Below are 13324 nucleotides of genomic sequence, written 5' to 3'. Positions count from 1 at the left end.
AGAAACTGTCTTTCATGGCAATGTGAAATTATTCCACTTGATTTATCAATGCACATTCAGATGCAAATGTGCCCGAGTACCTGACGATGCAGGCTAACTGTCACATTGTGTCAACAGATAGCATCTCTCTAACCATATTCCAGATGTTGCAGCTCCACAGATAATGAAGCTATTTCCATGTGGACAATTAGTAATAATGTTGGCTCCACATGTTTCATCATGCGCTGTATGTACATATGTGTACAAACAGCCCCCACTTAGTGTTACTCTGACTGCCTGCTCTCTTTTCATCACAACAGTTATGGTGATGACTTATTGGAGCAAAGCACACTTGAAAAGCTACAAGGCTGTTTGCGTGAGCAGAAGGACCCTCATGCATCAGAGCTACACTAAGACATCACACACACACAAAACCTTGTTGAAAAATACATAAAACCAGGGGTTGAAATAAACATAACACACTGTATTATATTCATTTTACAGAATATGAGAATTAAATAAGATTAGTACATTTATTAAAGGGCCATATCACTATTTTAAGTCAGTAGCTATGTTTTCCACCACTTCAGACCCTTTACCAACCTTCCAGGCAACTGTTTTCCATTCATTTTACTAAGCTATAAAAATCAACTCGGCTGAGATAATTCTATATTTTTCTTACTGTCAGCAAATCTCATGAAAAGACCAAAATCAACACTGCGTTAGTCTTTCTCTTAACACTTTGTGACTTCTCTACCATGTCTGTGGCTCTCAGCCTCAAGCCATTTGGTTCCTATTGAAGACATGAATCTTAAAAAACAACTCACAAAAATAATTTCATTTTCTTTAAAAAGTGAAATAACTCCCTAAAACAGCTGGGCGCTGTAGTTTTTAGCAAACATTATTCAAACAGGAGGAAATAGTGCATTTTCTGGGGACTATTTTCAGCTGTGGATTGATACAGTAGACTCTCTACTGAGTATTTCTGGCAGTGAGACAGTGTATGTGGGATTGAGTCAAAATAAATCACAGTGTGTGTTCATGGTAATGAAAGAACATGTGTGGCTCATTGATGTGTTTAATAGTTCTTGGACAACAATGGCGCTCTATCGCACAGAGGAGAACGATATATAAGGTTTTCATGCACACACAATTGATCTTTTGTTGGTTTGGGTCTTTTCACAATCCCAGTGAATATCATGTCTACTCCTGTTTTTGTCACGGCTTGGTAATAGAAATGAATTTTTTGCGCTTCATCTTAATGCAACAGTAACATTATTCTGACAACAATGAAAGGAAACAATATTATTCTAAGCTGCACCTTTTCATACTGAAGTGAATGAATAGAAAGCAACAGCTGCCTGGAAGCTGAGTAAAAGAAGATATATAACAATACGGCAATGATTTATAAAAAAGTAAGCAATACTGTAAAACATACATGGTGAATAAAACTGGCTCACTAAAATATATGTGGTAAACTGGCTAAATATTTGAACCTACTGAGAATAGGTCCTGAAACCCTGTTTTTAAAGGAATAGTTTCACATTTTGGGAAGTACACTTATTTGCTTTCTTTTTGTCATCACAGTGATGTTGCCCGGCAACAAGCAGAGAAGCTGCACAGAATTACTAGGTGAATGTTTAAACTATTGATCCTGAAAGAGTTACACAACACCTATCTCTAAAACCACAAGTGTTCTATATTAAACAAATGAGACACAACATGTTAATCAGTGAAGTTTAGTGCTGTTGGTTGGTGTCATTTTGAACAGAGCTCGGCTAGCTCTTTTCCTGCCGCTTCAAGTCTTTATGCTAAGCTAACCTCCTCTAGGTCCAGTTTCACACAAAAAACAATACTAATTGATATCCATCTTTACAGAAGCTGAGAACGGCCGTGCTTGCAATTATTTATTTATTATTTAATTATTTTTTTAATGCCATTATCTCGAGATCATGAGTTAATCATTTTGTTATATCACGATCAAAAAGCCCATTTTCTCGTGATAACAGGTTCATTTATCTTGTTATCTCAAGAAAACAAAAGGCTGATTTCTTCAGATAACAAGATCTCCTGATCTCTGAACAAACAAACAAACTTTTGTTTTCTCATGATCTCAAGATAATGGCATTTAAAAAAATAATTTCAAGCATGGCCACTCTCAGCTTCCATAGATCTTCTCATCTCACTCTCAGAAAGAAAGCAAATAACCGTAAAATAAGTTCTCCTAATTCTCCTGATTTAAGCAATTACACTGATTGTCAGATTGAATATAGCATATTATATTCAGAAATTATTATATATTCTGGAACATGAACTAAGTATAATAGTGATATATTTCAAACGTTTTTAATCACATATATACTGTACATATAACAAATGTCAATATCTTAAAAATCTGCAATGACCCAATCTGCATATCAAGCCACTTTAATGTTGTATACTTGTTGTAATATCTTCCTTCAATCATTAAACTTTCACTTTATTTTAATGCAGAAACAAACACACACACACCCAGCCAGCCTGAGCCAGATGACAGAGGTCTTCCTTGGCTGTCTTGATTCCACACATAAGTGCTATAGTATTAATATCATAGAACACATAACATAAAGAGAATAGATAAGAGTTAAGATGAAGAAGCCTTCCTGAGGTTTTTAAGGTTTATAATAAAAGAGACTCGGGTCTGTGTTGCCCTCAGATGGTTAGGAAGGCTCAATCCCCCATGGTGTGGAGCTTAGTATTGGGGTCAGAGGAGCAAGCTGCTGGCAGATCTGAGGGTGCGGGTGGAGTATTGTGGTATGATCAGTTCCTGTAGGTAGGGAGGCACATGTCCGTTGATGGATTTTTATGTGAGTAGCAGGACTTTGTAGTCAGTCCTGAAGTAACAGGGATGTTTCCAGTCCAATGAAAACAGACTTGGTGTTATATGTTTGTGTTTTCAGTCTCATCAGGATCCTGGCAGCGCTGTTCTGAATGTACTGGAGCTTCTGGATGCTCCTGTCAGGGATCCCTGTGAAGAGCACATTGCAGTAGTCCAGTCCAGGTTTTGCATATATGTTTTAGGTCCTTGTATTAACATGTGTCTTGTGTGACCACTTGTGATCAGATCTCACTTCCCTGCTTTATATGCAAATAACCATGTACATCATTTCCAAATTCGTTGTTGTTTTTAACCAGTGAGAGGACCGGGGGTCCACTCCGTCCACAGCTGTGTGTTCAACTTGTTTGATAACAGGATAAACAAATATAAAATGCATTGTGTCGCTCACAAGAATCAAATGTCTGTCCTATTGATTTGCTCTGGCGCCACATTGGAACATATATATATATAAAACAAATAAAGAGTTGTATGTAGCTGCGTCTCCCCATTCAGAGACACTGTGCACATTTACCCAAGAGACACAGCAGCATAACTTCAGTGATTATTTAAATCTGCGACACGCCGACAGGATCAGTCAGGATCTAATGTTAATTAATGTTCTGTCTTCTTCTACACATCCAATAGATCAGCTGTTACACACACAGTCCAGGTTCATACTGTTTGGAGTGAAGCAGCGTCCTCCTCATAAATCCTGAGCTCATTATGTCGAGCAGCAAAACTAAAAACTGTAGTAATCAACTAGACAGGACAGAGGAAACTATCCAGTGACTTTTAGCTTCTTTTAGGCAGACAGTCAATTCAGTAGAGGATGTCAGTTGAGTAGGTGGTCCTTCAATGTGGCCCAGGACACATTGTGTTCACACTGCTAAAAGAATGTGGCCACATGCGGCCCAGACCACCTCTGAATGTGGTCTAAGTGATCAGATCTCAATGTGTCTTGGGTGCAAACCTTTACTTAGAGTTGTCCACTTCTTATCGGATCACCCGAGGGGCATGTTAATGCCAGGTGTAAACAGCCTTGTATGGTCATCAAAAGTCAGCTGAGGGTCAAACCTAACATCCAGATTAGTGACTGAGGAGGAGAGGGGGATGTCCTGGCCGTCAGAGGTGAGATGAGGTATGGGGGATGACTGGATCTGGTGTAGAGTGCCAATAAGGAGAGCCTTCAGTCCCGCTGGAAAGGTAGGACTGAAACCACTGAAGTGCAGAGTCTGACAGTCCAGTGGTGGTGTGGATGTGCTCTAAGAGGTAATGTGATCCACAGTGTCAAATGTGTCAAGGAGAATGAAGAGAGAAGGGGACCCTCACAACCCTGAGCTGAGCTGTTCCTGTGCTGTGTGCTGAGTGAAAACCTGACTGAAAATTTTAAAATAGGTTGTTGTGTTTAAGGTGGTCCTGACGCTCAGAAACACCTTCTGCAGCACCTTGGACAGGGAAAGGGAGGTTGGAGAAAGGTCTGTAGCTGGCAAGATCACACATGGTGATTTTGAGCGGCAGTGTACATGGACAGAGAGAGAGAGAGAGAGAGAGAGAGAACGGGCTGATTGGCAGTGGACTGCTCTCACCTTGTTTAGAAAGCCCTTGAGCACGCTGGCAGCTTTCACCGACAAAGACCTTGGGATGCGAATGGGCTTCTCAAGAATAACTGTTGGCAAAAAGAGAAGGACAGCAACAAAAAGAGAGGGAGGGAGAGAGAGAGAGAAAAGGACAATTGTGAGTGGGGAGGAGGATGATTCACAGTCCAACCTGCCTGTGGGGGACCATGTCTGCTGCGTGGGAGTCAAAGGAAAGGAGGAGATACAGAGGACACTATTCTGTTCTTTCTCTCACTTTTGATGGTCTACACACAGCCTTGAGACTCCCACAGCTCAACAATGTCATACTAACGAGAACAAAAACACACTGAAAAATAGTTTTTCCCTCAAAACCTAAATCCAAGGATGTAGTACTGCTTCACACATTAGTGCTTTATGCTGAGGTGGGGGCCGAGCTTTTTTTCACCAATCACAGTTCAAGGTAATGTGAGTGGTATGTGTGTCCACATACAGATATGACTACTCCCCATCAAAAAAAGCTGCAAACTAAATATCACAATAGACACTTTGAAAAAGTACAAGATGAGGTTTTCTCTGTATGATCTCTGGATATTTATTGCATCAATAAGCACAGTCAATCAAAACGTGCCAATCTGCCACACCTACACAGTCTTCAGAAACGCTCTAAACAGCAAAATGAGCTGGTTTTTGGAGGTTTTCTAATAGTCATGAATGTTTATTTTCACTCAGATTTTTGTGGATGCTTAATGATAATAATAATTCATTATATATGCATTTTCACTATTTCAAGCCAAATTTCCAGAGGCTTTAAAGTTTTACTAGCTGCTATTCTTTAGAAGGGTTGTGATTGTTTTAAGTAATGTGTCTCTTGCAAAAGAGATCTTGATCTCAATGAGACTTCCTGAATAAATAACGCTTGATAATAAATAATGACTGTTGACATGCTCATCTGTGTCTCTTGTGTTATTCAAAATTTAAAAAAATAAAAACTTGGTTATGAGCCTCTGAATTGCAATTCCTTGTTCTCTTTCAGCCTTCCTCTATGATGGTCTTCATCTTTCCAGCTAAAACAACCAATCATGGCTGATTCGAAGTGATCATGAGACTGAGCCATTTAACCCTCGTTCCCATGCTCAACTGAATTCATGTAAAGGAAGAAAAATCCTTTGACACCCCACATTGTTATATACAATCAATTTGTAAAATTTTTTGAATGTTGAGATGAGAAAACAGTCTCACATAAACTTGAGTCTGACTGATACATGGGGTCGCCATTATTAGAGGCTCTTTTAGTTTGTGTAAATGTTGGCCAATCAGGAATACAAGAAATTCCAGTCCAGAAATACCAAACAGTGTCTCCAATACATAGTTTGTCCAACAAAGGGTCTAGCTATGTGATTAGACAGCGCTCTATACCACCATCATCAAAACACCTAAAGAAGGAATATCTTTTGGATGAATGGTGTTCATCCCTCCAGCAGAGTTACTTACTCTCTGAGAATCTATGGTGAGAAGCACTGAAGCTGTTCTGGAGGCTCAAGGTGGAGCAAAACACCTTATTAAGACATCCTGTATATCCTTGTTTGTGAGAAGGTTTTGACTTTTAACATGAATACAGCCTTGTGGCTGGTTCTCCCACTGAATCAAATGTTTGCCAGTCTGGGTGTGTGTCTGTCTAAAGCTCTGGGGTTGGCATGTGGATACCCAAAGCAGGACCTGGCAAAGGGTCTAGTTATGTGGCATATGGCTGGGTGGCTCCTATAGTTGAAGGTTTGGTTTCTGTTAGCAGGCGTTCATCCAGGAACCTGCTGCTCTACCGGTAAGACCGCCAGGAGGACGTTACTGGTGGCAGATGCTAGCCGTGGTGCCATGCTATGCTACTGACAGTCACAGCAGAGACATAATGCGTCACACGAGGCCACTGTAGTATGGAGGAATTTCTGTTAAAGAAAGCTGTGCGGGTGGGTGTGAGAGAGGGAGGGAGGAGGAGATAAGGGGGTACGCTATGTAAGGGTACCATATGGCTCGAGGAAACACAACTGTAAATGGAAGGACAGATATTATAGAGCTTCCTCAGTTTGTTTTATTTGGTCTAAACCACCAGAGCTTATAAACAAAACTCATCATTCATGAGAACCTTCCTTATTGGGCTGACTTCTGGCAGTGTAACTAGTCATCCTGCTATTTTTGTTGGTGACAGTAATTTATCAGTTATCATAATGTTGAAGCCATTGCATGAACGCTTTAAGGGCAACACATGCTAGTTGGGCCATACAGGCAAAAGAAGTCGACAAAGTACAGTAACCAGGGCAAATCAGAGCAGCAAATGTTATAAAATCACTGCTCTTCTTGAGAATGTGTCATTTTTGGCAAATAGGACACAATGACATGCGTCAACTCACGTGGGTCTATACAGTATGCTTTAGGATGCAGTATCTTTAGTGACAACTAGATGCTTGTTCCAGCTGATCACTTGCTGAAATACAATCCAGCAAGGCCAGTCTGAGTAATAGATCCATGAGTTTGAAGGCTTATCAGATGCAAAAAACCACTGCACAGTGGTTTAAAATACTGTGAGACAGGATTTTACAACTCACAGCGACACACATTTTGCTGGACAACCCTGTATTTTTGTAACCAGAGCCCTCTACACCCAGAGCCATGCTTTATACAGTTTATTACAGTCTATAGTAGTTCAGAAATATTCAAATGTCAGCATCAGTCCAGACTGTTAATTTTCCCCTCAGCTCATTTTGCTATGCTAGGCTTTCCAAGTGCAAGTAAACTTTTGGCCATCAGATTATTACATCTGTCTCCTCATACCTTTAAAACTATAATTATGGAATAATGATCCTGCATTAAAAAAACATTCCCATAAAACTATGGTTTGGGGCTGTTTCCTGTGGTTGATGGGATAATTTTGTTGTTTGCTTAGACCTCTGTTTTCAGGTGTCTCAGTGTGGTTATTTGGCGCCATCTCAATTCAAATGAAAATGCCATCACCTGCCAAATGAAGCAAACTCATGGAGAAATCTGTTCCACACATGCACCCTAAATCTCATCTGCAATAGAGGCCATGATGTTCTGCCAGATTTTCCACAGTTCCTGAGGGGTGAGGAGCATTCATTACAGCATGTGCATTAAGCAGTGCGTCAATTACATGAAATATTAAACAGCTTCAGGTCAACTTTTGGGTGGTAATTTCATTGACAAAAGTAAAACACAGCCAGTTTTTATACAACCTTATAACTGTTTCAGACATTAAACCTATTTGTTTAGTTTTTTTGTTGTTGTTTTTTAGCTTAACCATTTTTGAGCTCTTCAAATGGGATTTTAAGAGTTTCAGCAACCCAAGGGTAGAATTTTCTAAACCTATGTAATCTGGCAACTTCATTCGAAACACACAAATTTAATTGGATTTCCAAGGTGGAAAAAGTGAAAAAAGATGATTTTCCAAAGGCAAAAGGGAAAAACAGGCAAATGAATTTCAAGGATTTTCAGAAGATAAGACAAAAGACACAACAGAAACCTGTGGTTTCCAACTGTTATCTCCCTTGCCCTGAATCACACTAAAGCAAACTACATCACTCATGTCACTGTGAAAGCAGACTCAAATGTCAAAAGACTAGAAACAAAACAACAGTGGATTGAGACACTACGGTGAATTAAAACTAATTAACATTTGAGAAAAATAAAATTATCCCTGTTTAAAATTCTTCCATTTTAATGAAGCATGTCAGAACCATCTAAACCTGGATTTACACATAAATCCTTCACAGCTCAGAACTGATGTTATTCCACTACATGGAAGGGTTACATGATCATGTTTTTGTTTAAATGGCACCAAACAGCCTGCCATATGCTTGTTATATTCATATGTGATCTTCCAGTGTTCCTCTGTACTCCAATCCCTGAACCACAGAGACCGTTAGAAGCTTCTGCTGGTACGTTCCTGCTGATCAATCAAGGACAGATATGGCACAATATTGAGAGAGAGGGTTTAAAAAATACAGTAATGTCAACTTTTCTCAATAAAAACCATCTTTTAAAGTGAAACATTTTATTTGTATATATCAATTTATACTGAAAATGTATAAGCTTCGTAAACGTAGGATTTATGGCAGAGCTGTTGTATTAGATTGCATTAGATTGCACAGATGTTCCTAATTAAGTGCTCAGTGAGTGTATATTTACATTTTTTCTTTTGACAGACATTTTCATCCAAATGAGGTAAAATCAAAGCTACAGCAGAAAAAAGGTAAGTCTTGGAGAATAAGTATCCCAACACTCGGTTCCACGTTCCACCTGACACAAGTGCCACGAGGCTTGCAGGTGCTTTCTTGAGCCTGGCAAATGAACATTTTTTAGGGGATAATTAGATAAACTTCCATTTGTTGGAAACCAGAAAATCAGTCCCACCTCCTTGCCAACATACCTGAGCAGTATCAGAGAAAAGCATGATTGTTGGAAAGCGCTGGAGGTTTCTCAGGTTTTAGAGAGGGCTAGTATGTCAATCTGTGATTGTCTACCAAATGTATGGATTAAATCAAACTCTACTGACAGCGGACTGAGAGTTTACAGAACAACTGAAAAGGATGTACAAGTGAGCGAGGACTAGGTTGCCTTTTTGTACATGGGGACTAGGATCCCTGAGCTTTGAATAACAAAAATGTTCCGGAAACACATGATGCAGAGACAGGGGGAGAAAGCTCTGAGGATGGTAGGTAGGCAGGATAGGAAATGTAGTCTGGTAAGACGGCCTTGCATGGTGGACTGGCAAGTGTTTCTACGTATGAGGTGTTAATACGAGGGCTGATACTTCCACTGATGATTCAGTGTTGCCCTTTGTTTAAATACTAAGTGCTAAGTTGCAAATATCACACAGCTGTGATTTAATCATCAGTAAATTGCACACAGCTGAGACTGCATTAGCAAAACAATGAGAGTGGGCATGACACCCATGCTTGATAGCAGCAGGCACTGTAGTCAGTGTTTTCAAATCAACTGTGATCTCCAGGTGCTCCGGTGCTCGTCCTGAGTTTGGAATGCAGTGAAACAAGCTCTTTACACTATCAGAGCTTGCAACTGGTCCCAATATTAGCAACATAGTGAGAGTGGGCATAATTGAGTCAGTCCCCCGAAACCTGTACCCCTGTACCAAAGATTACAACTATCAAACCCCCAGCAGCAGCTAGCAGCAAGCAGTGCAGTCAGGAGAGCTGCAGAGTCGGCTCCTAATTCTCTGTAGGTTCATCACTACAAGCGACACGTCTCAGATTACACACTGACATCTGATACATTATTATATAGATTTTTGCTTCTTTAAGAGTTAGTCTATGGTATTACAGTCTGGTATTAACAGGTAAACAGAGCCTTTTCCACTAATTTAGTGATAGATGAGAACACCTGTAACCATGGTAACTGTACACAGCAATGGTGACAGTTGTAGTTTCAGAATGTGACTTAAATTTCACTGAAAACTTAAAATATGAAATGTGAACTAAAACTAATATACATTTTCATCAAAAGACTAAAACTAAATAAAAGTACCAACATTAACACTGATATTCAGATGATTAAACCTAAATTTTTGGTGAGGATGAACCCTTTCAATGTGGACACTACATGCTTTCCTCTTCCATTGACATGTCACCTCCCCACATAAGATATCTTATCACCAACCAATTTACGGTCCAGATGCTTCTTCCTGGCCAGTGGGGGCATGAAAACTCCCCTTGCAGGATGTAAACCCGACATACAGCACTGCTAAACTCCTCTAACTCACCTTGAAAGAGGTACTCCTCTGTGTTCATGTCAGGATTGTCGGTGATGATGTCAAACGGAGACCTCCCAGCCATCATCTCAAACATCAGCACGCCCAAAGCCCACCAGTCCACACTGAAGCCTGGGGTGGGGGGGGCACAGAGGATATTAATTCAGATATGTGTGTGACATGAAAAGACCTTTGAACTCTGCATTAGTAAGAATTTTTTTGTTTTAAATATTTTTATTAGGAACGCAAAATTATGCCATAACAGATAATTACATGAGCAACCAAGTGTATCTATAGTATATACAGTACTGTGCAAAAGTTTCAGGCACTTTAGATGTTTAGATCCTGATCCATCACGCAACACCAGGGGGGAGACGTCCAAATAGTCCAAATTTATTCTGCAGCAGGACAACGAGCCCAAACATCCAGTCAGAGTCATAAAGAACTATCTTCATCAACAAGAAGAACAAGGAGTCCTGCAGCAGATGGTCTCTGATCTCAACATCATGGAGACAGTCTGGGATTACTATTATTAATTATTATTAGATGCAGGAACAACCAACCTGCTGAGTACCTGAAACACCGAGGAGAACCGCTGCTGTTTTAAAGACAAAGCTGCTCACAGCAGATATTGATTTACTCTCTGGTGTTTACTCAACTATGTATGAAGTTAATTGATGAATAAAACTATTTATAGCATTATTTTTGAAAACATCCTCACTTTACTTGTAGTGCCTAAAACTTGTAGTGCTACTGTACTGTTTATGCATTTTAAAGTGAACAGCAAGGGAGACATAACAACAAACCCACACCCTGACTTTAGTTCATGTTTGCTGCTGATACTTCTGCTTTCTCAGGTGAGTCAAACTTGACAACTCGCAGGTTTTGTCTTCTGGACTGGGACATCAAGTCCTTCATGTTAGCTCAGAGCGCTGCATATTCCTTATTGACAACGCTTAGCTTACCACACAGTGACTCAACTTTCTCTAGAAGCATAATTCTGTCACTGTGGTCACTCAGTCTGTTTCCATGGTCAAAATGATACAGTAACACCAAGGGTATAAACAGAGCTCTGCATCGGAGCTGGAGATTCTCTCAATGTGTCTATGAGCTCTTGTCTTACACATTCTAAAGTCACAGTAGTTACTGAATCAGCAGCCCTTTACTACTCCGGCATGTAGTTACACTCATTTCTGTAACTGTTCAAAGACTTGTTACCGTCAATATACTTTTGGCTCTTAGATTTGTGAGAACAAGTTAAACTGAAACCAGTCTGCAGAGCGGGCCCTGCGTGAGTCTACCTCCTACACTGCCCACTGGGAGTCCATTTGAATCAGTATAATCACAAATTAAGGCTGATTGGTGGAAAATCTTCTCCATGTACAAGTGCTGGATTTTAAGTCCATCCTTCATTGTTCTTTCACAAAAGACTGACTGTTCAGTTTCACCCAGAAATAAGGCTGTTGGCATCAACATTTGGACATGAACACTGATCCAGAGTGTACTGACCGTAATCCTCCCCTCGGAGGATCTCTGGTGCGATGTAGTTGGGTGTCCCACAGAAAGTACTGGTGGTGTCACCTGGTCTGATCCCCTCCTGAGTAGAGAAAGAAGAAGTGCAAAAGTGAGAGCAGTGGTTGGAGAGATAAAAGTGGTGGTGTGGAATATATGAAGGGTAAGAGTATGAATGATGGAAGAAAAAAAAAGAAAGAGGCCCTGTTAGTACCTCTAGTCAATACTGATCTACTGCATTATTGATAATCCTCTGCCAGCCGTCCATACAGTCTACTGAAAAAAATCAATAGCTCTCTACCTTGCACATGCCATAGTCTGTGAGCTTGATGTGTCCCTCGTGGTCCAAGAGAACATTGTCCAGCTTCAGGTCGCGGTAGATGATTCCTTTTTCATGCAGGAAGTTCAGAGCAATACAGATTTCAGCAGCATAAAATCTGAAGGGAAAAAGCAGAGAAATCTAGAGATTGGTGTGTCCAACCAAGAGAATAGGCAGATTGCTGTGAAATTGTAGTTCACATTCACTCTCTGTTTTGGACGCTCCATGAGCTTTCCTCTAATGTTTCCCTCAAAACAATAACAAGATATCTTATTATCTAATAGGCTACCAAGATACTGGTAATGTGTTCCGTCCAACACTTTCCGGTTGACTGATATGATGAAAACTGCAGCCTCTAGGGGCCGCTAAAGTGTCTTAAAGGGGTACTCCAACAAATTAGTATTGTCTTTTAATCAAATGAGGCTGTTTGCAAGAGACAGATTACAAAAACAGCATGGTCAGGGATATCTTGGGTCACACTCCAAAAAAAGCTGGATCCTGCACAACCAGTAGCGTCTTTCGTTAGACCCTTCCTGGAAGTCAAGTGCGGTTGACACTTTGATTTGCAGTTTGCGGTGTGTTTCAGATGCAAGTGACTGCACGTAAGGTTAAAACCTTTAACCTGAAATATCAGCATCACTGTGGTTCCAGGTCATTGCTCCAAGCCTAAACCGTGTATTTGGTTTAATCCATGTGATCAAACTGGTGAAATACAAAAATGCACAATACACATGCAGCATAGTCCATTATATCTCACTGATTACGAGTTCTGTAGTATAAGGGACCATACTAAGTCTATGTATATAAATAAGATTATTCTCATCATGATGAGCATATTGACATATTTATAGCAAACAGTTTCTGCTTGACTCCTGAAATGATTAGATGTACTCGGTGTGCATCTTTGGTGAGTCAGTAGCATGTTTCCTCTCTATGTGTAGGTAGTGTGTTCTCTGTATCTGGGAGATAAGCCTTCATTAAGACTGACGAGCCTTTCTCTGTCTGCCTGCTGTAAATCCCTGATTGTCAAACACTGAGGGAAAGACTGTTTGACAGAGAAATCACAAATCCCACATCGCTCCCCCACGCTTTCACTGTGACAACCTCGATTGTACACCGTTGTTTCATAGCTGGCATCTAGACTGATAGAAGCTGCATCCTATCAGCAGCACCATCCATCGCCCACCGGCCCGCCTCCCCCACGGCGCGGGGGAATGCAGCAGGGCTCTCTAAGAGCGCTGCTCATGAATATGTACAATCATTATGAGTGATTAACATGCTGCTTTGCATATGTACAGCCACTGTCT

At 40.4% G+C, this 13324-nt stretch overlaps 1 protein-coding gene across 3 annotated transcripts in view; it reads right to left on the bottom strand.

The window, feature by feature from the left end:
• The window catches only part of prkcz (protein kinase C, zeta), a 135940-nt gene that overhangs the window by 27146 nt on the left and 95470 nt on the right, over positions 1–13324 (bottom strand). For all 3 annotated transcript variants that reach the window (XM_067591195.1, XM_067591197.1, XM_067591196.1), the window contains 4 exons: positions 12000–12135; positions 11696–11783; positions 10199–10318; positions 4423–4502 (listed from right to left, as the gene is read on the bottom strand). In XM_067591195.1, the coding sequence (XP_067447296.1) occupies positions 4423–4502; positions 10199–10318; positions 11696–11783; positions 12000–12135 (424 nt within the window). The remainder of the gene's footprint in view (positions 1–4422; positions 4503–10198; positions 10319–11695; positions 11784–11999; positions 12136–13324) is intronic.

The sequence above is a fragment of the Thunnus thynnus genome, chromosome 6 (genome assembly GCF_963924715.1).
Source record: "Thunnus thynnus chromosome 6, fThuThy2.1, whole genome shotgun sequence".
NCBI lineage: Eukaryota > Metazoa > Chordata > Actinopteri > Scombriformes > Scombridae > Thunnus > Thunnus thynnus.
Note: the sequence above shows the minus strand (reverse complement) of the source record. Positions and strands in the feature narration are given on the sequence as shown.